Source organism: Bos mutus, chromosome 26, assembly GCF_027580195.1.
Source record: "Bos mutus isolate GX-2022 chromosome 26, NWIPB_WYAK_1.1, whole genome shotgun sequence".
Lineage (NCBI taxonomy): Eukaryota > Metazoa > Chordata > Mammalia > Artiodactyla > Bovidae > Bos > Bos mutus.
The window spans coordinates 1,049,348-1,073,441 of NC_091642.1; the positions used below are offsets into that span (position 1 = coordinate 1,049,348).

General features: G+C 60.9%; 1 protein-coding gene across 11 annotated transcripts in view; it reads right to left on the reverse strand.

The window, feature by feature from the left end:
* Positions 1-6,822: 6,822 nt before the first annotated feature.
* Positions 6,823-24,094, reverse strand: part of LRRC27 (leucine rich repeat containing 27) — a 32,239-nt gene continuing 14,967 nt past the window's right edge. For 6 of the 11 annotated variants that reach the window (XM_070363246.1, XM_070363252.1, XM_070363249.1 and 3 more), the window contains 5 exons: positions 23,346-23,489; positions 20,262-20,403; positions 14,827-14,924; positions 13,810-13,939; positions 6,824-13,002 (listed from right to left, as the gene is read on the reverse strand). In XM_070363246.1, the coding sequence (XP_070219347.1) occupies positions 12,856-13,002; positions 13,810-13,939; positions 14,827-14,924; positions 20,262-20,403; positions 23,346-23,489 (661 nt within the window). In that variant the 3' untranslated portion in view covers positions 6,824-12,855. Of the gene's footprint in view, positions 13,003-13,806; positions 13,940-14,805; positions 14,925-20,261; positions 20,404-22,614; positions 22,946-23,345; positions 23,490-24,094 lie in introns of those variants that run through there. The other 5 variants (XR_011462726.1, XR_011462725.1, XM_070363247.1 and 2 more) reach the window with 5 other exon arrangements.

Consider the following 24,094-nt stretch of genomic DNA (forward strand, 5'->3'; position numbering starts at 1 on the left):
CCCGGCGCGGAGACGCACTGCGGAGCCCCACCGAGGGGGCAGGATGGGCCGGGATGGGGCAGGGCCGCGCTCCACCCCCGGCGACGCCGGCCGCGAGCGCCAGCCGAGAGGACCTGAGAGCCGGCGCCGGGAGAACGCCCGGGCCCCGGCCCCAGGGACCTCTCCTCGGCGGCCGGGATCGACCAGGGGCGCCTGCCCCTCTCGGCCCCACGGTGTCGCCCCCTCTCCTCGCCCCGGCCCTCCCTTCTCGAGTCCCCGGGTTCCCCGCCTTCGGGTCTGGCGCTCGGGTAGCCACCCGGGCACCGCGGGGAGGAAGTCTCGGCGGCGCGAGCAGGAAGCCCGGCGGGCCGGCGCGAGGAGGCGCGGGGCACCAAGGGGACACGGCGGCCACCGCAGCCGCCAGGGGATCGCTTGACGACCCCCGTGTGCTCGGCGCCTCCCCTGGTGACGGGAGGACGCGCGCTCGGCCCCAGGTTGCCTTCCGCGGGCTGAGGGAGAGTGATCTGCCCTCAAGTCTAAGTCGCATGGCCGCGGGGAGCGGGTTCTGTGCGACCCCCGGTGCGGTCAGGGCGCCACGCGGCCTGGTCATAATGGGAAGGACAGCCTTCCCGAGCGAGAGCGGGGCTCGCCGGCGCGCCAGCCCGGCCGCGGGTTGGGGGATTGGGGATGCGGCGCGGAGCGGACGCGGGACCCCCGCCCGGGCCCCGCTCCGGCGAGCCTTCAGCCTGGTGCCCGTTCTCGACTTTGCAGAGCACTTGAGCGTCCCGCACGCGGCTCGGGCCCCCGGGCCGCCCCCAGGACCCGGTCTCTTGCAAGTGACCTTGCCCCGAGCGCCGCGCGGCCCGGCCCGGTACCCAAAGCCGGGATCGCGGCGCTCGACTGGGCACCCGCAACCGGCGGGCGGCCGGTTGTCGTGACGACCCGGACGCCGCCTCTGGCCGGCCCCGCCCCTCTGAGGCGGCCAAGGCCCGCCAGGCTCGGACCTGCGCCGGGGCCGCCACCCCCGGCGCCGCCGCGGACAGTGGGGCCGCCGCGGCGCCGCTCGGCTTCGCCCTCGGGCGGCATCGCTGCGCGGGGAGCCGGCTGGGAGGAGTTGGACCTCGCAGCGCCACACCGCCCTGCGTTGTACGGGCTGGGGATAGAGGCCCGGGAGCTAGAGTCCGGCCCCAAGCACCCTCGGGGTGGTCTGAGGCTTGGGTTCCCGGAGGCGCCTGCCTGCCCCTTCCTCGCCCAGGAGTCCTCGGGTCGGGCAGTGCCCGCCGCGGCCCCCTCCTCGTGACTGCTCTCCGCACCCCCGGCTTCTGGAGCCTGCTGTCTCCGGAGCTGGGCATGGTTGCTTTGGAGAAGAAAGGCCAGGCAACAGGGACCCCTGCTGGCCCCGGGAGGGGGCCTGACCGGAGGCTGCCCGCTGGCTCGGCATAGGCGCCAGAGTGCTGGAGACGCCTGCTGGGCGTGGCCCTTCCCGGGCACCAGGGACACAGCACCAGGAACTGGGCAGTGCTGGTGTGAGTCAGCTCAAGCTGGCGGGGCACCCCCGATGGGAGCGTGCCAGTGTGTGCACGGGGGAGTGTGTGCAGATGGAGGTGTGCAGAGATAGAGACGCCAGCAGGCCTCCCCTTGATGGAGAAGGGGCCCTAGAGTCTGTTGCAGGGCTAGAGCGCTGGGTGTGCGGGTGCACAGGAGGGGAGCCTCTGAAAGGGGCCTGGGGTTGGGGTGAGGAAGGGGGCTTCTGGGGTAACTTCCAGGTGTCAGCAGGAGCAGCTGTTTGGGATGGAGAGGCAGATACACCCGAGGATGTGCTGGGCTTTGGGGGCAGCGATGGGGCAGTGGTGTGTGTTGGGGGGCACTGGAGTGGGGGGGCCAAGGACCACGCTGGAGCTCCCAATTTCGAGGGGGCAGTGTCGTGGAGCTGAGAGGGGACAGGACTTGAGAGAAGGGTGGCCCGCCCCACCTCCTCTCGGCCTGGGACCCAGCCTGTCCGCGTGTCAGGTATTTTTAAGTGAGCGTGGAAGCCATTTTTAAAAACCCTGTCTCCACAAGGTAGGATAGAGAAAGGAGAGTCAGCTGACTGGCAAATCGATTTGCATTTTAAAGGGTCGCTGTTCAGGACCTCACTGGGCAGACCTGCCCCGCCCGCCAGCTCCCTGCGGGCTCCCCTGCTGCTTCCTGGTCTCTGGAAGGCCTGTGGAATTTCCCAACACCCTGGCTGAAATGCAGAGTCCGTCAGAGCGGCTGATCAACCCCGGGGTCTCCAGGCCACCACCTCGTCTTCACCCGCGCCCCATCCTCCAGGCCCCCTCCCGGACTGCCTGGTGCTGAAGGCCCCTTGGGGCTGGGAGGAGCTTCCGAGTGGCTCTGACCCAGGGGAGCTGGGCCAGGAGCCTCTCCCCAGGTCTCTGGACTTTGCCCTAAAGCTGTCACTCCTTGGTTGTGGGCACACAGCCACTGCCAGGCCTGCCCGGCACCCGGCCCCTGGCCTGGTCTGCCCAGGGTGCCAGGAGAAAGACCCAGGCTGGCAGGCCTGGCCCGATGGGCAGGGAGGTGGCCTGCAGGCGGGCAGGAGACTAGGGTGGAGTCGGGTGACCTCAGGCTGGCGGGAGGAGGGCCACAGAGGCGCTCCAGGCAGTGGCTGCCTCAGTGTCGGCCTCACCCGAGGTCCTGCGCTGGTCCTTGGACGAGCCCAGGACCCACCATGTGTCAGCCTGACCCCTCACTCCCTGACCACCTGCCAGTGCCCCCATCTCTCAGGGTGACCCTCCAGCCTTCACCCACAGGAGAGCCCCTGTGTGCCGTGGAACATAATTGCGCCTTTGTCATCCTCTATCTCCTATGAGGTGGGAGACTCCCCGAGGCCTCCCTGTGCCTGGAAGGAATGGCCTGTTGTGGGTTTGCTGGGCTGGTGCCCCGCCCTGCCCCCGCAACCCCACCTCAAGCCCGGGCCTCCTCCCACTTCCTTACTGAAGCTCCCCTGGGCAGCCTGGCAGGCGAGCCTCCTGCAGCCCAGCCCCAAAGCCAAGTGCTTCTGAGGTGGAGCCAAGGTGGCTGGTCACAGAAGGACCTCAGGCCAGAGCCATGGGTCCCCAGAGCCAGTGCCCGGAGCGCCAGGGTGTGAGAGCCGGGAGGGGCCCGGACACTCCTGGTGCGACTCAGTCCTGGCAGTTAGTGGCTGGGAGGAGGAGACTAGGGCCTGAGTGAGGACGCGGACTTCACCGAGCACCCGCTGACCACCACCTGCCTAGGCCCAAGGCCGGAGCACAGCCTCGTGGCTGTCATCATCTCCCCTGTAGGCCGCAAAGCCCATTGGAAAGTTATCCTGTTCCGTTCCAACCTGGAAGCCCTGGGTCTGTAAGACTGATTTCTTTCCATCTGACCAGCCTGGAGGGTCGGGTCTAGAGCCTCCAAGCCCACTCTGTGGGTGATGACGGTGATCATCGTCTCACAGGCCTGGCTGCAAACAAACCTGCCCAGACTCCGTTGGAGGGTCCACCACAGAGTTGGTTAGGAGCATGAACTCGGGCCCGAGGGCTGGGGTCCTGCTGTGCAACCTTGGGGAGTCTGCCTAAACCCCTGTGCCTTGGTGTCTTCATTTGGAATGTGGGAGCCCTACAAGATGGGCTTGCTGTAGAGATTAAATGAGTTATTTATTATACATGATGTACTTAGCACAGCACCAGCCCCTAGTAATGAGTCTATAAGAGTTATCTGCTTATCATCCTCTTCATCACCACTGTTGTAACCACCGTCACCACCACCACCATCACCACCATCTCCACCATCACCAACACCAGCAGTACATCCTGTAGCTGAGTCAGCTCCTGTGCATCATCCGACCCCACCACTGGTACTGAGCCTGGTCCGGTGGAGATGCTGAAGGGCCCTGGCAGGGGGGTCTGGTCCCACTTAGAGGCCTTTCCTGTAACCCACCTGCCCTGTGACCTGGCCCCTCTGCACCCGGGCCTAAGTGCCTGCAGAGGCCTGAGAACCCAGGGCCCCCAGCCCCCTGACCCCAACCCAGCACAGGGCTAGGGGGGCAGGGGAGAGGGCACAGGACATGGGGCCCAGGGCGGGGGTGGGGCAGAGTTTGGAAAGGCCCAGTTGCTTCCTACTGCTGGGTGCTCAGCCCTCTCAGAGAAGGAATGGAGGCTGATGGTTTTGTGCAAGGTGGGGTGGGCAGTTCTTCCCTGAGCCCTGCTCTGCGCGGGCCTCAGGCTGCCTGGAGACCATCACCAGCCATTCCTAGCTGGAGGGAACACTCCCCTGGGATATGCAGGCAGGAAACAGCAACAGGAAGCCCCAAGCCCAGGACTGCTCATCTCTCCAGAGCAGCGGGCTCCCTGCTCTGGGGGATCGGGCTGCACAACTTGGGCCTGAGGACACTCCACCTCTGCCCTTAGGCCAGAGGAGGGCCCCCAACAGGCACAGCTTCCCCGAGCTAGGATGTGTGTCCACTTTGGGTCCGCACTCCACCTCGAGACGCCAGTGAGCACCCGGGACTTCACTTGCGCCCACAGGACCCGGAGCGCAGGTTCTGGCCACACCCGCACACCACGGCCTTCGGAGCCGGGCCGCGGGATGACGCCCCTGGGCCGGCCGGTGGACAGCCCAAGGCGAAAGAAGGGCGTGTCCGCGGGCTTGACCAGGCTCCTGGGGAGAGGAAGGGGCCGGACCCGCCCCTTTCGGTACTCCTTTCGGGCCCTCCACTCGGGGGTCGCAGCTCGTGGACTGTGTACCAGCTGGGATGCGGGGGTCTCGTTGCAGTGGGAGGCGCGCTGCTCTTGTGGCCCCGCCCCCAGCCAGCGGCTGCGCTCCGGGCGAGGCAGGACCCGGCTGGCCTGCGGCCCTGGGGCCCGGTCCGCGTCCGACCCGCGGCGCCACCTGCAGGGGACCTCGCAGCAGGCCCGGGCCAGGCCTCCGAGCGGTCCCGATCGCCCCGCCTGGCCAGGCCGCCGCGGCCCGGATCGCCCAGACGGACACACCCGGCCAGCCCCGCCCCGCCCCCTGCGCCTGGGTTCCGCCTTCTCCGCGGGATGCTCCTCCCCCTACCTGCCCGGGGCCGGCCGGCCAGCTCGAGACACGGGTGGTCAGGCCTGCCGGGGGTGCACTGCGGGTGAGGAATGAGCGGACACCAGCCCGGGGCGGGCGGGCCAAGCGAAAGAGGGACGGAGGGCGTCCCCCACCTGGACACACCGATGACACGGCGGGTGGCGCCCCGCCCGCACACGCTCCGAATCCCAGGAGCAGGCCGCCCCCAGCAGCCCGGCCCCTTCTGGGCAGTGAGAGCTGCTGTCCCAGGCGGGTCTTGGGGAGCCAGGCGTGCTCTGGTAGAGGCAGAATGAACACATGACGGCCATGAGGCGCCTGGGGAGGGGCCTCCCCCTGGCTCCCAGCCTCAGCCCAGGCCAGCCTGCCGGCCTGCCTCCCTGAGTCAGATGCAGACCACCCCCCGAACCCCCCCCTGCCGCCCCCAGCGCGCCTTGAGGGCAGCGGTGAGGACAGCGGGCCAGAGTCTGGGAGCCGCTGCTCATGTCTCGGGGGTGGGCCTGGTCTAACCCTGCCCTCCTCTCTCCGCGAGGCCTAGAAGGAACTGAGGCCACGGAAGTGCCAGGAAATGGGGCGGGGCCGCAGGAGGGGAGGGGGCGGGGCCGCAGGAGGGGAGGGGCGCGCCTGGGTCCACAGCGCCGCCCCAAAGGTCAGGGGGGGCCAGCCTGCCCTACCTCGGGGAGCCAGCTTCTGGCCAGCTGACGCAGGAGCTGACACAGGAGCCCGTGCCAGCAAGGCCGGCGGAGGAGGAGGCGGCCCAGCACAGCGCCCACGTCAAACCTCCAGGGCTCGACAGTGAAGGACCCCCCCACCCCGACCCCCCCGGGGAAATTTCCATCAGTGACCAGTGAGGAGGACACTGTGCTGAGATGCAAATGACAAACGTCTCCCGGCAGTGAGCACAGAGTCGGGAAAGAAGAGACCACAGCTGGGGGCAGAATCCACGGGCAGCAAGGGCTTGGGGACAGAAGGGCCAGGAGGGGTAAATGCCAGTACTGATCCGGGGAGACTGGCACCCGTGGCCGGGAACCCCCTGGCTCCAGACAGAGCTGGTGATGTAGCCCCCGGAGAAGACAGCCCCACGTAGGACCCCGGGGACACAGGCTCTGCCTCTGCAGACTGGGGGCCGGAGGTCAGCTCAGTGCATCAACCTCCAGTCCGGGGGCAGCCCCCACGGGCGGCCATTGCCTGCCCGGGGCGGAGGGCGGGCTCGGTGGGGACGTGCCCACCACCCCCACAAGAGCAGAGGTGGGAAGAAGGCCACCAACAGGTGCGGGAGGGGCTGGAACCGAGACCTGGAGGTGAGGCAGACATGGCGGGGAGCCGCGGGCCCATCTGAACTCTGTGTGTCCACGCGGATGTCTGCCAGCTGGGCCGTGGCCCTGACATGCCAGAAGCCCTCCTGCACTGGCCTCTCCTGGGCGGTGCCCAGAGGCGTGCAGAAGGGGAGCACAGGGCCCCGCACAGCAGAGGGCTGGGCAGCCTGTGATGGAGTCCATGCAGGGCACACTGGGACGCGTGCTGTGCTGGTTCGCGGCCTGAGCCTCGGGGAGGCCTGGGGGCCTCTGCGAGCCCCAAGAAACCTTAAGAGGGCCAGGCACCCGCCACAGAGGCCACATGAGGGGACCACGAACCGCGGAGCGCACTGGGGAGATGGGTAGTGACGAGAGAACTGGCCTGAGGAGGCCCGGTGACCCAGGAGCGGCCACACACACTTGCTCTTCAACATACAGCTGCCCGCCCCCGCCACCATCCGTGGCCTCTGTAGGCTGCATGGGGTCTCCCAGCCGCGGCAGGACCAGATCCTAATGCCACCTGGAAGTCAAACTCCACACGTCTCAACCTTCGTAAAAAAATCACTCTGCTGTAAGAATGACTTAGACACAGCATAAAAGTCAAAGACTGTCAGATGGTGGGTTGTTTTTTTAAATAATAGAACAACTCAGCATTAGCAAGTTCAGTATAATCATATAGTATTGTTTAACTGTGGAATAGAAAAGTGATACAGATGAACTTATTTGCAAAGCAGAAATGGACACAGATATAGAGAACAAATATGTGGATACCAAGGGAGAAGGGTGGGCAGTGGCAGGATGAACTGGGAAGTTGGGATTGACATACACATACTGCTGCTGCTGCTGCTAAGTCGCTTCAGTCGTGTCTGACTCTGTGCAACCCCATAGATGGCAGCCCACCAGGCTCCCCCATCCCTGGGATTCTCCAGGCAAGAACACTGGAGTGGGTTGCCATTCTCTTCTCCAATGGATGAAAGTGAAAAGTGAAAGTGAAGTTGCTCAGTTGTGTCCAACTCTTAGCCACCCCATGGCCTGCAGCCTACCAGGCTCCTCCATCCATGGGATTTTCTAGGCAAAGTACTGGAGTGGGCTGCCATCACCTTCTCCGATACAGACGCTACTCAGTATAAAATACATCTGATGCTGAAGCTCTAGAACTTTGGTTAGAACTGGACATGGATCAAGACTGACTCCAAATCGGGAAACGAGCACATCAAGGCTGTATATTGTCACCCTGCTTATTTAACTTCGATGCAGAATACATCATGTGAAATTCTGAGCTGGATGAAGCACAACCTGGAATCAAGATTGCCGGGAGAAATATCAATAACCTCAGATATGCAGATGACACCACCCTTAAAGTAGAAAGCGAAGAGGAACTAAAGAGCCTCTTAATGAAAGTGAAAGAGGAGAGTGAAAAAGCTGGCTTAAAACTCAACCTTCAAAAAATTAACATCATGGCATCTGATCCCATTACTTCACGGCAAACAGATGGGGAAACAATGGAAACAGTGAGAGACTATTTTTCTGGGCTCCAAAATCACTGCAGATGGTGACTGTAGCCATGAAATTAAAAGATGCTCCTTGGAAGAAAAGCTATGACCAACCTAGACAGCATATTAAAAAGGAGACATTACTTTGCTGACAAAGGTCCATCTAGTCAAAGCTATGGTTTTTCCAGTGGTCATGTGTGGTTGGGAGAGTTGGACTATAAAGAAAGCTGAGCACCGAAGAATTGGTGCTTTTGAACTGTGGTGTTGGAAAAGACTCTTGAGAGTCCCTTGGGCAGCAAGGAGATCCAACCAGTCCATTCTGAAGGAGATCAGCCCTGAATACTCATTGGGAGGACTGATGCTGAAGCTGCAACTCCAATACTTTGGCCACCTGATGTGAAGAACTGACTCATTTGAAAAGACCCTGATGCTGGGGAAGATTGAAGGTGGGAGGAGAAGGGGACGACAGAGGATGAGATGGTTGGATGGCATCACTGACTCAGTGCACGTGAGTTTGAGCAAGCTCCGGGAGATGGTGAAGGACAGGGAAGCCTGGCGTGTGGAAGTCCATAGGGTTGCAAAGAGTTGAACACAACTTGGAACCTGAACAGCAACAACGAGAGGGAGCCCTGCCGGTGTCCTGTGGCGAGAAGGCCCTCCATGGGAAGGAAGTCCAAAACAGAGAGGATTCACGTGCACATGTTGCTGATCCACTTTCTGCACACGAGAAATTAACACACTGTAAACAACTGTGCTCCAATAAAATTAATCTAAAAGATAAACGGTGATACCGACACCCCCAAAAAAGCTCAGTGTGATGCTGATCCCCTTCCATCTTTTCGTCTGTCTGTTCTGCTGGTCTGAGATTCCCTCCACTCTCCTCGCTGCTCATCTCAAGTTCCCCGTGCCCTGCATCCCATTAAGAGTTAACGATCCTTTACCTTCTCTCTTCATTTTGGAAAATCAGACGTGTGTTTTCTTCCCTGTGTCCTCTGACCCCACAGCTTCCCTTCTCTTCCCTCTCTGCTTCCCCAGATAAAAATTTTAAAATAATTTTCTAAAAAAAAAATGGTTTTAGGGACCTCCCTGGTTAGTGAGGTGGTTGAGAATCCGCCTTGCAATGGAAGTACTGTGGTTTGGATCCCTGGTCAGGGAGCTAGGATCTCACATGCTTCTGGGGCCAAAAAAAAAATCAAAACATAAATCAGAAGCAACATTGTAACAAACATTCAATAAAGACTAAAAACATGGCCCACATCAAAAAACGTTTAAAAATTGTTTTGAAAACTTGTTTTATTGATGCTCTTTTTCCTAGTCCATGAAGTTTTGCCTTTTTTTTTATGACCTGCACGTTTTATAATTTTTATTTACTTACTCAGTTATTTGGCTGTTCTGGGTTTTCGTTGCTGCGTATGTGTTTTCTGGCTGTGGTGAACCGGGGCTTCGCGTTGCCGTGGCTTCTCGCCACGGAGCTCAGCTCTGGGGCACACGGGCTCAGCAGCCTGGGCTCCTGGGCTCGAGAGCTCAGGCTCCACGCTTGCGGCTCATGGGCTTAGTTGTTCCGATGCAGACAGAATCTTCCCAGGCCAGGGACTGCACCCGTGTCTCCTACCCTGGCAGGCAGATTCTTTACCACTGAGCCACCAGGGGAGCCCCAAATAATTTTAAATTAAAAAAAATTTAACATCAGAGAACAGCAAGGGAAGAATACAGGAACAAAAACACGAAACTCATAAAACAGGAACATGTTGCTGTTCAGTCGTCAGTCGTGTCTGACTCTTTGCGACCCCATGGACTGCAGCACGCCAGGCCTCCCCACCCATCACCAACTCCCTGAGTTTACTCAAACTCACGTCCATTGAGTCGGTGATGCCATCCAACCATCTCATCCGCTGTCGTCCCCTTCTCCTCCCGCCTTCAGTCTTTCCCAGCATCAGGGTCTTTTCCAATGAGTTGGCTCTTTACATCAGGTGACCAAAGTATTGGAGCTTCAGCATCAGTCCTTCCAGTGAATTTCATTCAGGGTTGATTTTCTTTAGGATTGACTGGTTTGATCTTCTTGCAGTCCAAGGAACCTCAAGAGTCTTCTCAGACGTTCAGTTCAGTTCAGTCGCTCAGTCGTGTCCGACTCTGTGACCCCATGAATCGCAGCACGCCAGGTTTCCCTGTCCGTGACCAACTCCCAGAGTTCACTCAGACTCACGTCCATCGAGTCAGTGATGCCATCCAACCATCTCATTCTCTGTCGTCCCCTTCTCCTCCTGCCCCCAATCCCTCCCAGCATCAGAGTCTTTTCCAATGAGTAAACTCTTCGCATGAGGTGGCCAAAGTACTGGAGTTTCAGCTTTAGCATCATTCCTTCCAAAGAAATCCCAGGGCTGATCTCCTTCAGAATGGACTGGTTGGATCTCCTTTCAGTCCAAGGGACTCTCAAGAGTCTTCTCCAACACCGAAGTTCAAAAGCATCAATTCTTCAGCGCTCAGCCTTCTTCACAGTCCAACTCTCACATCCATACATGACCACAGGAAAAACCATAGCCTTGACTAGACGGACTTTTGTTGGCAAAGTAATGTCTCTGCTTTTGAATATGCTATCTAGGTTGGACATAACTTTTCTTCCAAGGAGTAAGCGTCTTTTAATTTCATGGCTGCAGTCACCATCTGCAGTGATTTTGGAGCCCAGAAAAATAAAGTCTGACACTGTCTCCACTGTTTCCCCATCTATTTCCTATGAAGTGATGGGACTGGATGCCATGATCTTAGTTTTCTGAATGTTGAGCTTTAAGCCCACTTTTTCACTCTCCACTTTCACTTTCATCAAGAGGCTTTTTAGTTCCTCTTCACTTTCTGCCATAAGGGTGGTGTCATCTGCATATCTGAGGTTATTGACATTTCTCCCGGCAATCTTGATTCCAGCTTGTGCTTCTTCCAGTCCAGCTTATATGATGTACCCTGCATATAAGCTAAATAAGCAGGGTGATAATATACAGCCTTGACATACTCCCTTTCCTATTTGGAATCAGTCTGTTGTTTCATGTCCAGTTCTAACTGTTGCTTCCTGACCTGCATACAGATTTCTCAAGAGGCAGGTCAGGTAGTCTGGTATTCCCATCTCTTTCAGAATTTTCCACAGTTTATTGTGATCCACACAGTCAAAGGCTTTGGTATAGTCAATAAAGCAGAAATAGATGTTTTTCTGGAACTCTCTTGCTTTTTCCATGATCCAGCGGATGTTGGCAATTTGATCTCTGGTTCCTCTGCCTTTTCTAAAATCAGCTTGAACATCTGGAAGTTCACGGTTCACATATTGCTGAAGCCTGGCTTGGAGAATTTTGAGCATTACTTTACTAGCATGTGAGATGAGTGCAATTGTGCAGTAGTTTGAGCATTCTTTGGCATTGCCTTTCTTTGGGATTGGAATGAAAACTGACCTTTTCCAGTCCTGTGGCCACTGCTGAGTTTTCCAAATTTGCTGGCATATTGAGTGCAGCACTTTCACAGCATCATCTTTCAGGATTTGAAAGAGCTGCACTGGAATTCCATCACCTCCACTAGCTTTGTTCGCAGTGCAGTGATGCTTTCTAAGGGCCACTTGACTTCACATTCCAGGATGTCTGGCTCTAGGTCAGTGATCACACCATCGTGATTACCTGGGTCGTGAAGATCTTTTTTGTACAGTTCTTCTGTGTATTCTTGCCACCTCTTCTTGATATCTTCAGCTTCTGTTAGGTCCATACCATTTCTGTCCTTTATCGAGCCCATCTTTACACGAAATATTCCATTGGTATCTCTAATTTTCTTGAAGAGATCTCCAGTCTTTCCCATTCTGTTGTTTTCCTCTATTTCTTTGCATTGATCGCTGAGGAAGGCTTTCTTATCTCTTCTTGCTATTCTTTGGAACTCTGCATTCAGATGCTTATATCTTTCCTTTTCTCCTTTGCTTTTCGCTTACATACTATATAATAACACACACTACAATTATTTGTTATTTACCTCCTTCCCCAACTGCTTTGTTTTGCAGTAACTTGTTATATAGCAGCAAGTAACTGACGCATCTAGCTTGTTGAGCTGGGAGCCCAGGTACGGATTTTCCATGTTTCTTCCTTTCTGACACATGCAATGAAATGGGAAAGTTCCCTCCAAGCACTAACCAAACCCAAAAAGCAGAGGAAAGGAGCACAGAAACCAGGGATACAGAAAATGCAATAGCACCTCGACAAAGCCAATGGTGATTGTTCAAAAGTACTAATAGGAGTGATGAATCCCTAGCAAGATTAAGGAGGATGGCATCACATCAAGAATGAGAGGGGAAACGCTACAGGTCCTCAGCGACCGAGACAATGCTGAATGAGAAGATTACCAAGGATTTTATGCTGATAAACCAGACAACTTGGATGCAATGAAAAAAGTCACTGAGAAACATATCTATCAAAATTGACACAAGAAGAAATCGAGACTCTGAGTCATCCTGTATCTGTCAGTTAGAATCAAAGGTGTTTTCTAGATCAAGCCTTCACCTCACGTCATCACATGTTCAGCCAGCAAAAGAGGTTAAGTCGAGTGACTGAGTGATGGCCCCCCGGGGGTCTGGGACAGGTCTGGGGCAGGGCAGGGGGCAGCCCCTGGGGAGAGGGGCAACACAGCCAGGCAGGAGGAGGGCACCGCTCACGGGACCCCTGACCCCACTGCAGGCAGGCAGTCATGGGCTCTCCAGGCCTGCTGTGAGCAGGGTGGGGGGGCCTCCACGGAGTGGGGGACCCTAGGGGGTGGGGGGACCTGAGGGCAGGTGTGGGGGACCCCGAGGGGAGGGAGGCTGCCTGAGGGCAGGCGCAGGTGCCTACACCGCGCTCTGCCCACGATCGACCGATGGACACGGAGCCGCGTGCCTAGCACCACCTTCTCCTTTAATGCAGCTCGGACCCCCTCGGGCTCAGAATGTGTGGATGGAAGGATGGAGACACAGGCCCTCAGGCTCTGCGCCAGGTGAGAAGACGCCATCAGTAGTGTCTGTAAAGGTGTTCAAATTCTTAATACTTTGGGTTAAAAAATATATTCTGAGGCCGGGACACAGCCGGCCTGAGCGACAGGCTCCTGGGCAGGGCAGCACACTGGTGGTTTCTGTTCAAGGCCGACCTCAGTTTCAGCTTCAGTACTTCATCGTGCAGCCTCCGGGCCTCAGGACAGAGAGGTACTCAGGTCAGCCTGGACGCAGAGGCACGGTGGGGGCGGAGCCGGTGCCCTGGGCCTGGAGCCGCTCCCGCCCCCCAAGGGGAGGGCCCCCTCCCTGCAAGCCTCAGCGCCCTGTGCTGGGGGTCTCCCTTTCCCTCCGCCCCCACCCCGCAAGCCTGCCCCCTCTGCTGGGAGTCTCCCTTCCCTCCCCCGCCCCCCACCCCCACCCCACAAGCCTCAGCCCCCTCTGCTGGGGGTCTCCGTTCTACTCCCCCACCCCCACCCCGCAAGCCTGCCCCCTCTGCTGGGGGTCTCCCTTCCACTCCCCTGCCCCCACCCCACAAGCCTGCCCCTCTGCTGGGGGTCTCCCTTCCACTCCCCCACCCCCACTCCACAAGCCTGCCCCCTCTGCTGGGGGTCTCCCCTCACCCCCACACCCCGCGTGCCTCAGCCCCCTGTGCTGGGGGTCTCCCTTCCCCCCGCCCCCTGCCCCGCATAGGCTGGACCAGGAAATGGTGAGATGGAGAATGAGGTAGCCAGGGGGTCAGCGTCAGAGCAGCCCCCTCCTGTCAGAGGACCGGCGTGGATCGTGCAGGGGTCTCCCTTCTGTCCCACCTCCCACACTCCCTTACCTCCCCCAGACCCCTCTCTCAGGACACGGGTTACATCTGCCCCCGGGGCCTGTGTTTTCAGGCTCAGGGAGATCCCTGGGCTCCTCCATTCAGGACCCGCTGCTTCCGCTTCCTTCCTGCCCTCCCAAATCCCAGGGTCAGAGCCTGTGTGGCTCCCTCCAGGTTTCAATGGACAGTCACCATCTCCGCGTCCCGGGCGGCCTTCCCGACGTCCTCGAGGGGTGCCAGCCCCCGGAACCTGCTCCTCCGCGCGTGCAGCTGCTGGGTCTGTGGCTTCAGCGTCTCCTCCAGAATCTGCCCTCGGAGACCACTGCGGGGACAGGGTACGGCGGGACGGAGCTGTTCGCTCGCCCACCCTGGAGCAACTTCTGTCCCCCTGGCCGGGAGGGGCCGCTCCCCCTGCCTCGGGCGCCCACCCACAGGGGACAGGCCGCCTCCCGCGCCCCCTCCTGCTGGACCTGCTCTGCTTTAAAGCCTCAGGTTCGTGGGAGACGTTACACACCGAGGACACTGCATCAGCGCCTGGTGAAGCAGGGGGTGTCTGTTTCCAGTGGGAACGCGCGGTTTTAATAATCCCTCAGAGAGCAATAGAGCACGGCCTCAGGGGTGACGCTGGACGGGTCTGCTCAGCGAGGCCCGGGGCCGCGTCCCCCACAGGACGTCGGGAGTGAGATGGGGAGGGTGGTAGACCCTGGGGCACACCCCTGCCAGGGCCCTGAGAACCCCCCTAGCACAGTGGCTGCCTGAGTCCTCAGGACAGACCCCATGGCGAGGGGCCTGACTGCCCTCATCTCACACCCCAGCTCCTGGGAAGTCCTGCCCACGGGGCGGGGTGTCTGTGCACAGATATGGCCGGCTGGGCTTGCTAAGGGGCCACGGGGGCGACGTGGGATCCCAGATTTGCAAGCACCCCCCACCAACTCCTCAGCTGCAGGTCAGACCCCCCCATATGGCTGCCTTAACCCACTGATGGACCCGTGACACTTTCCCAATTTCCAGGATAACGGAGGAACGAGCCCTCTGCCATCCACAGGTCACAGCACAACCACCTTCCTCCAGGGCCCTCGGACCAGAGCTGCTGCCCGTGGAGGGGCCGGGACCGCCGGGGTCGGGGCGGGCGGAAGGGGCGTGTCTAGGAGGATGGACTCGCGCCCGGTTGCCGCGGAGGCTGCCGACCTCGTCTCCTGACGTGCTTACAGCGGCTTCTCTTTGCTTTGTGTCGCTTTTCCAGGCGAATTCTTCGGTGTCTTCTTGTTCTCTCTCGGGTCCGTGGCAAAGGCAATCTTTGCTGCCCCCTGGAAGACGCAGCAAGAGCCTTTCTGGAAAACAGCCGCTGATGCCAAGGCAGCTGCCAGGCACAGCACGCTCGCGCCCCTCACGCTGGGGTCCCAACCCTCGGCCGGCGCGGGGTGTGGGGGGGCGAGGCTACAGCGCAGGACGTGGGCCCGGCCCGGGCGTGGGCACCACACACCTGACCGTGTTCCGTCACTAAGTCAAGCTAACGTGCGGGCTCACGCCTGACTCAGTGTGGGGAAAGCCGAAGAAGGCCTGCAGTCAGAAAACCTGAATTACAGACTCATCGGCTTGGATCAAGGACACGACAAACCGGCAGACAGACTGTGAAAATACGCCAGAAGCAGCAGAGCCAGCTCTTCTGACAGAGACGGACCCCTGTGGCTCCACGTGAGCTCACGGCCCCCACACGTGTGCAGGTACAGCTGGGGCTTAGGGGTGTCCCCTGACTAGCCTCCTGCCACCCGATCCAAGGCCGGTGAGCCCCGACTGCTCTCAGGGACCCCACAAGCTCCAGACGGTGACCGTCCGGCATCTCCAGCAGGACATCTTCTCCGCCCTCCCCAGAAGCAGCCGCGACAGGTTCTTCTGGGCGGAGGGGCCCTGTGCACGGGCCAAGGAGGGCAGGATAAAGGCTGCGTGGTTCTCTAAGGATTCACGGACTGCTTAGGCCTTCCCTGGTGGGACAGCAGATAGGCGTCCACCAGCCAGTGCAGGGGACACGGGTTTGATCCCTGGTCCAGGGGGAGTCCACATGCCACAGGACAACTGAGCCCGTGTGCCACACGTGCTGAAAGGCCAGAGAGCCACCGCTCCTGAAGCCTGACACCCAGAGCCCAAGCTCTGCAACAAGAGAAACCGCCGCAGCGAGAAGCTCGGACGCCAGTGGAGAGTGGCTCCAGCTCACGGCAACTAGAGGAAGCCTGCACCCAGCAACCGAGACCCAGTGCGGCCAAAAATTAAATAAAACAAGAAAAGAATTCACAGACCACTGACGTTTATCTCGAAAACAACAAATTCCTTCAAACGTCTAGGTTAGGGCATTACCCAAAGTGTGTGTGAACAGCACTCTGAATGCTAGAGAATCAGTTCTGGGGCTTGGGGACATCTGCCCTGGATTTCTGACCACTGGGGCCTGGTGTGTTTCATCTGAGTTTGCTCGTCCGCCTCCCCACAGTGGCCATCCTCTGTCCTGCCTGATTCCTGTTCCCTGTCTACTGGGTTTTCTGTTCCGGAACTTTCTTTTCTCTCCTCCTCATGATGGCCACACCTGGATGCCTGGGTGGAACTCTCCTGTGTGTGCCCTGACCTCCTTGGCTCCCACACGGACGCCCAGTGCTCTGGGCTCTACGCAGACCCTGCGCTCCTGAAGGTGCCTGGCCCCCTGCTGTTGGGGTGTGTTCTCGCTGCTCTGCTGGGGTGACCCGCGCCCCCACTCCAGCCATCCTGCAGCAGTTATCCTCCTGGCGGGGACCTGGAAGATTTCTGCCGTCAGGGCTACAAGCTGGGGGCTCTGCAGCCCTGTAACTGGGACGCGAGTGGCAACACGGCAGAGCCGTCGCCCGGCGCTGCCTGCAGCTGCCTCGCCTCCCACTGGAGCCCCAGCCCAGGGAGCTTAGACTTGTGCATCTGAAGTATGCGAGTGCGTCTGTGTGTGTGAAGTGTGCGAGTGTGTGTGTGTGTTGGGGGGCACAGCTGCTGCAGAGATTATGTGTGTGTGTGTGAAGTGTGCAAGTGTGTGTGTGTGTGTGTTGGGGGGCACAGCTGCTGCAGAGATTGTGTGTGTGTGTGAAATGTGCAAGTGTGTCTATGTGTGAAGTGTATGAGTGCATGTGTGTGAGTCAGGGTGCACAGCTGCTGCAGAGACTGTGTGTGTGTGTGTGTGTGTGTGGTTTGTGTGTGCATGAAGTGTGTGCGTGACGTGTGCGAGTGCATCTGTGTGTGTAAAGTGTGCAAGTGTGTTTGCGTCAGGGTGCACAGCTGCTGCAGGGACTGTGTGAGTGTGTCTGTGTAAAGTGTGCAAATGTGTCTGTGTGCGAAGTGTGAGAGTGTATCCGCATATGTGTAGGGGCACATGGCTGCTGCAGGGACTGGGTGAGTCTCAGATGGGAGCAGGCTGGGTGGGGTGCCGGGGCGGCGGGGGGGTCATGCAGGGCTAATCTGCCAGGTCACCTCTAAGTGGGTCACCAGGCCGGCCGCCTGCGTCACCATCTCCAGCCCAGCAGCACCTGCTTGACCTCAGAAGGAGCCTAAGGCTGGGAGAGGCTGGGGAGTGGGGGGAGCAGGAGCCGGCAAGCTTCTCCTCTCCCCTCCACTCCCCATCCCCCCATCCCCCTACCCTCACTGGGACAGCTGCCACAGACGCAGCAGAATCGGAATTGGAACCTCCTGCCTGGGGGGTGGGGTGCTGCACACACAGCACCATGTGTCAGGCCCTTCTGCTGTAGCCCCCAAACAAGCGCCAGGTCCAATGGGCATTTCTTACACACAGACACCTGCTTTTACCTTTAAGACGTGAAGGGTGTGATTCCGGCTGCACCCCTAGCCCTGTGTTGCTGTTACCAGAGCACAGTGCGTGGACTCTAAGGTCACTGACAAAGCCGCTTGATTCAGAGCATCATGAAAAACGAGGATACCACAACTTTCGAAAAAGTGGGTGGTGAGTCACGAGGCTCGGGCCCCTGCCTGGACCAGAGGAAGCTTCCTGACCGGTGCAGGGGGTGGACAGGACGTAGGCGACCCCTGCAGAGCCCACAGGCAGGCTGTGGGAGGCCAGGCGCCCCCGTGTCCCTGTGGGCCAGTCCAGCCCAGCCCCTCCGCCAAGCTCACAGGGACGGGGGATGCGGTGGACGGAGCCCCAGCTCTGCCTACGTTCGCCCCTGTAGATGACTCTGAGGGCCACTAATGCGCTCCCCACCTATAGGCCCGCCACACGACTGCTTTTACTTCTCTGAGACAGGCCCCCGGAAGGCTCCCAAGAATTTAGTGTCTTTAACTCTCCCAGACGTGCTCCTGGAAGCGGACGGCCTGCAGCCGGCCCTCTGCGGCCCGATCTCTCTAGGCTGCCCGCTGAGAGTGCCGGCCGCTGTTCACAGCTGGAGCACTGAGACGCGGGCGTCACCTTTGGGTTTTCTGCCACCCGGGCGTTGCCTGCGACCTGCCTGTCCTGCCCTCTGCCTATTTGTCTACTGCACTCTTTAAAAAATCTATTTGTGGTTTCTCTTTATATATTAGATATTAACCTTTTGTTACAAACATATGTCACAATCTCCCCGTCCTTTGACTTTGATTATTTTAGACCATGAAAAACACTGCTGCTTGTACTTTCCTATTTTTAGTTTCAGTGTTGTTACATTTAACTCAGGAGGCAAAGTGCTACTCCAGATTTATAGACACTCTTCAGTTCCTATGCTATGAACCCTAGTAACGGAGTGACGAGAAGCCGTATTTCTCCGTAAAATACAAAATATACAGAATGGGACAAGCTTCTTCTTGCACAGCATCATGGAAGTCATTTCCAGCTGGAGGGAAGCATGCAAAAAGGCAGCGAGCTCCAGCAACACATGCCAGGAGTGCGCAAATACCACGCCCTGGGTCATGGCTGCCCCGTGGTGGCAGCGACTCAGTGGCCGTGGTTGGATGGACAGAGAAGCAGGTGCCCATCCACACACACGGAACATCACTCAGCCCCGAAGAGGAAGGGATTTCAACACAGGCCACGATGCCCACAAGCCTTGAGGATGCGATGCTCAGTGAAATGACCGTCATGGCGCACATGCAGGGTGCACTCACTCACGGGGGTCCCAGGAGTCAGACACAGACAGAGAGTGGGGAGGGGCAGGGACTGGGGAGCCAGTGCTGCACGGGGACAGAGCTGCAGTCTGGGAAGACGGGAAGGCCCTGCAGATGGACGAGGTGGTGCCTGTAGAGCGCCGGGACTGCGCTAAGTGCCCCTGAACTGTGCGCTTAACCACACAGTCCAGACGGCACGTGGTCTGTTACGGGCACTCAGGCACAAGTGACTCGTGGCAACTCCCCATCCGATGGCCACCAAGGCCACGACAACGCTTAAACCCAGGCCCAAGTGGGGTCCTGGTCTCTAGGGGTCACCTTGACGATCCCCTCTGTGCTCTGGGTAGGAGGGGGCGCCCTCATCGCCATGAAGAGGCTGCGGGGGGGCAGGGGGCAGGGGGTGCAGGTGGAGGGAAATGGGCCTCCTGGGCCCTGGGGGAGGGAAGGAGGTCTGCTGCCCGTCTCGTGGCCCGTGGCCTGGACTGCGGACCGGAGTCCAGCCTGGGGGCCCTGAGCCCAGGATCTCGGGCCCTTCCGCTGCCAGATCAGCACCCAGGCGGGCCTAGTGCCTGCAGAAGGGAGCAGGGGAAGCCAAGGGACTCCAGAGGGACAACAGGCCAGCGCGTCCCGCACGGCCGGCCCAGGCGGTCTGCTGGGGCAGGGTGCCCGCACAGTTTGGCCAGCAGCTGCCTGGAGCCGGGAGCCTGTGCAGGTCGAGGGGTATGGTGACCAACCCCACCCCCGCTCTGAAGACACACCTGGGGGGCTGGGCCCTGGGCAGAGCGCATGGGCTGTAGGGGGGCCCTGGGGCCCTGGGCAGGGGCAGAGTGACTTCATTACTGGGGTCTCACATGCAGGGGTGCGGAGCTGCAGACACAAGGCTGCCCTGAGCAGAGCCGGTGATGAGGCCTGGACGCCAGGACAGAGCCGCTTGGGGAGCACAACAGAGGACCGGCCAGGCCTCGGGATGGCCCGTGGGAGGGACCGGGTGGGGTGGGGGGCGAGGACAGCCCTCACTGGGCCTGGGAATGAGGAGGCCGGTGGGGGGTTCCCAGGACGGCACAGCCCCCCAGAGGACGCTGCAGAGGAGTGACTCCCCCTCTGGGAGGACCCAGGCCTGAGCTGCAGGCAGGTGAGGGATGAGCTTCGGGGAAGTGGTCTGAGCGCCCACAGGGAGCTCCTGGGAAGCCGGGCAGCGGGGCTGCTGCCAGCGGAGCCCGGGACAGGGTGGACGAGCTGGTGGTCTCTGTTTTCTGCGTGAGGTCACCGCTGGCAGAGGGACAGGACCGCCAGCTGACGGGCTTTGCAAGGCAGGCCGCCTTCATGCGGGTTCCTGGACGCGGCCCGGCCCCCTCCCCACCGCCTACCGGGCTCCGGGGCTCCTCCGCGGATGCCCCCTCCCCACCACTTCCCTCCCCTCTGCGGGGGCACCCCTTCCCCCCCAAATACCGGGTTCCTCCGAGGGGTCGTCCCCCTCCCTACCCACCACGTACCTCCGCGGGCGCCCCCTCCCCTCCGCGGGCGCCCCCTCCCTGCCCCCCACGTACCGGGTTCCTCCGCGGGGGCGGGGCTGGCAGGCTCCCGGGCTCCTCCTGCCTTCTCCTCATCACCTGGGTGCTCTCCCTCCACTCTTGCAGCAATCGCTTGTCTCTGGGGGGGTGCCGGGGGGCGGGCAGCAGAAGGTGAAAGCTGTGGGTAAAGCGGCCCTCAACTCACCAGCGTTTCTACGGTCACTTCTAGAGCTTCACACAAAAGCCCCTCACTCCGGGGCCCCCCTCAGAGGGCAGACGCCGGCCGGACACCCAGGCCTCCTGGGCAGCGCTTGGCGCCTCTGAGTCTGTCTGGACCTCCTGGTGGGGACCAGCCCAACCCTGGCCAGCCCCTGCCCGCTGAGGCACCAGAGCCCTTTCCAGGAGGGCCCAGCTGGGGCCACCAGCTCCAAAGCCAAGGCCTCAGGCATTTACGGGTCTGCACGCGGCGGAGGGGGACGCCTGAGTCTCACCAGGAGCCTGAGCCCCGTTTCTGCCGTCCGGCGCCCGCGGCTAGGCTGTTGGCAGCGCATAACCTGCTGCACCACAAACCCCAGACGATGCCCAGGGCTTGCTGCCTCTGCGGTGCCAGGCACTGTGCCCAGGAGGTCCCCAGCTAGCCCAGCTCCACCCGGGCCACGGCCGTGGCACTGAGATGGCCGGGCCGGGGGCTTCACACGCCGGGCTCCGGCTCTGGGCACCGGCTCTCAAGCCCAGGCAGCCACTCGCCTGTTTGAACCAAGTCCTGACTCTTCTGGCGAACCCTTCTGGCCCGCAGACCTGGCTCTCCGTCTCCTCTCCGGGCAGAGCCCTCCGCTGTGGGCCCAGAAGCTGCTGCCCTCCCAGACTCCCCAGATCTTTCCCGTGGTCCGGGCCCCTGCTGGGAGGTGCTAGATCCCCTCCGTCCTCAGGGTCACGGTGCTGGCCTTCTGGGCTCCTGGCCTCCGCCCCTCAAGGCCTCTGTCTTGGGCTCCAGCCTGAGGGAGGCACCGGCTCTGGTGCTCCAAACAGAGCACTTCGCCCCCTGCAGCTCCCCCCACCTCCCCGCCCCGCCTCCCAGGAGCTCCCTATGGGTGCTCAGACCCCTTTCCTGCAGCTCAGTCACCCCTCACTCCTCCTGCAGCTCAGGCCTGGGTCCTCCGAGCGGGTGTCACTGCCCCACACCCTCTTCTGCAGGCACCGGCCTGCTCATTCCCAGGCCCAGTGAGAGGCTGGCTATCCTCGCACCGCCTCCCATGCCTCCTGGGAGGGCCAGGTGCCCTCTTTGCACCTGCACAGAGCCCTCCTCACCTGTGGGGCTGCCCACCCCAAGCCCCAAGCTGCTGCCCACAGGAAGCTGTGACTCTGCGACTGCAGGCGCCTCTGTCACCTCTCTGTGACACCTCTCAGGGGTCTCTGTCTCCTCTCAGGAAATGGGCTGCAAGGGACCTACTCCTTCAGAGGCACAGACCGAGGTTCTGGGGAACCGCAGGAGCACAGATAGGCGGGGGCCATGTGGAGGCTGGGCCACTGGAGAGGCCCCACGCTGGGCCTGGAGGCACTGGTCTCAGGCCCACAGCAGAGAACCAGGAGGGAGCTGCCACCTGCCCTCTGACTCCAGAGCTGCTTGGAGAGGGCGGGTGGCGCCCTGGGCCCCGCGGAGCCCAAGCTTCGTCTGCCCTGCCTTTGGGCCCCAGGCCGGGCGCCCAGCTGAGCCGGAGGAGGCAAAGGTGCTCGGGAGGGGCGGTGGGCAGCCGCCCCTGCAGACCTGCCTGGATGGGGAGGGGGCGGGGGACACCTGGAGGGGCACAGTGGGGGTGCGGCAAGTTCCACGAGGCACGCAGGTGGACGGACACCCGGGGGAGCCCAGGCCACACCGCCTCGCTCAGCCGCACCATCAGTCACGAGTGCGGGGCCCCAGGGCGGGCACGCCGTGTTCCCTGCCTGGGTCTAAGTGCCTGGCAGCACCGGCCTTTCCCTGAAGGCGATGGAACCCCACTAGAAAAGCACATGTGGGATGGGACCAGCATGCGGGCCCATCTGAACATTTGCTCTGTGAACCCTCTGCTCCCGAGGGTCCTGAGAGAAGACACTCAGGTGGGCTGATTCCAGGAGGTTTATTCAGACAATTTACAAGGCAGGGGAGGGACCGCGGGGGCAGAGCAGGCCCTGCTAGGAGGTGAGGCTGTGCCCACCGCAGCCTTGGGGAGGGGGAGCGGACAGATCCTGCCCTCTCTCTCCCTCTCCCCGCTGACCTCCTACCAGACCCCCCACCAGCCAAACCCAACCAGAGGCATGTGCCAGGCCCAACCAGAGGGTGGGCACCGGGCATGCTGCCAGCCAAACCCAACCAGACCAGAGGGTGCCAGCCAAACCCAACCAGAGGGTGGGCGCACCCGGGCATGCTGCCAGCCAAACCCAACCAGAGGGTGGGCACCCGGGCATGCTGCCAGCCAAACCCAACCAGAGGGTGGGCACCCGGGCATGCTGCCAGCCAAACCCAACCAGAGGGTGGGCACCCGGGCATGCTGCCAGCCAAACCCAACCAGAGGGTGGGCACCCGGGCATGCTACCAGCCAAACCCAACCAGAGGGTGGGCACCCGGGCATGCTGCCAGCCAAACCCAACCAGAGGGTGGGCACCTGGGCATGCTGGAGGCAGTCTGTCTGCGCTAGGTGGTCTCTGGGGGCCCCGGGTGCAGTGGAGATGGGCAGTTGGCGGGGCTGGAGGGCAGAGGGTGGACAGTGAGGACAGGACCAAGGTGACCCCACACGAGGCCGACCGAGTCAGCCCGGACCCCGGGGTAGGGGCAGGATGAGCCCACGGACAGCACGCTGCTCTAAGCAACTTTCCTTAGAGCCGGTGACAGACAGGAGACAGACTCGGGGAGGAGCAGGGGGAGGATAAGGAAGCAGAGGGGGACACAGGCCGGGGTGGACGAGGGGCTGCGCCCAGCCATGGGGACAGAACGGAGGCTTCCAGCAAAGCCAAGACCCCTGGCGCTCCCCCGACCCCAGCGAGCCCCACGCGACCCCGGGGGGCTCCCTCACCCCAGGCACCCCCTTGACCCTGGCGTCCCCCCCCACTTCACCTCGACCCGGGCACACTCCTCCACAACCTCACCTCTTGCTCTGCTCCTGAGCCTGCCTCTCCCGCAGTTCCTGGAGGGCCAGGCCCCTGCTCTTCCCTAGCTGGCTGGTGCGGACCAGGGCCTGCCGGGTGGAGTCCAGCTCAGGCAGCACGCCCTGGAAAGAGGGTATCTTCATCCTATGATGACACGAGGTCGTTAGCCGAGCGCGTCATGCAGCCCGAGACGGCCCCTGGGCACGAGCGAGGAGCCACGGGCAGCTGCCTGTGGAAGTCCCAATGGTCACGGTTGGTGGGCAGGGCCTCCACCCCCTCCCCAGGCCAGGTCACGACTGGACGACACCTGGGACCAGGTGAGACTGTGCTGCTGCGGGAAAAGGTGGGCATGGACCTAGATGAACTGGGTCATCGGGGCCTCTGCTGGGGAGCCCTGTGCTGTGAGCCCAGGGCCACGGCCAGGCAGTGACCCTCCCCACGGCGATGACCCTCCAACGATGCTTTCCTTTGAGAAAGTCTCAAACCTATACAACGGTTGAAGCGACAGTGCAGTGAACACGTGCACCCTTTTCTTGTGGATCTAAGCTCTTCTGTTTTCCAATGACCCCCTTTTCTCGTGGATCTAAGCTCTTCTGTTTTCCAGCAGTGACCAGCCTTGTCACCTCAGATGGGCCCGTCTCACAGCCTCGCCACAGACTTTCACCATAGACTCGTCCACACAGTCCATGGGGCCGCAGGCGAGTGACCGCGGACCACATCCTGTGCCCTGGATGTGACATCACCGCCCG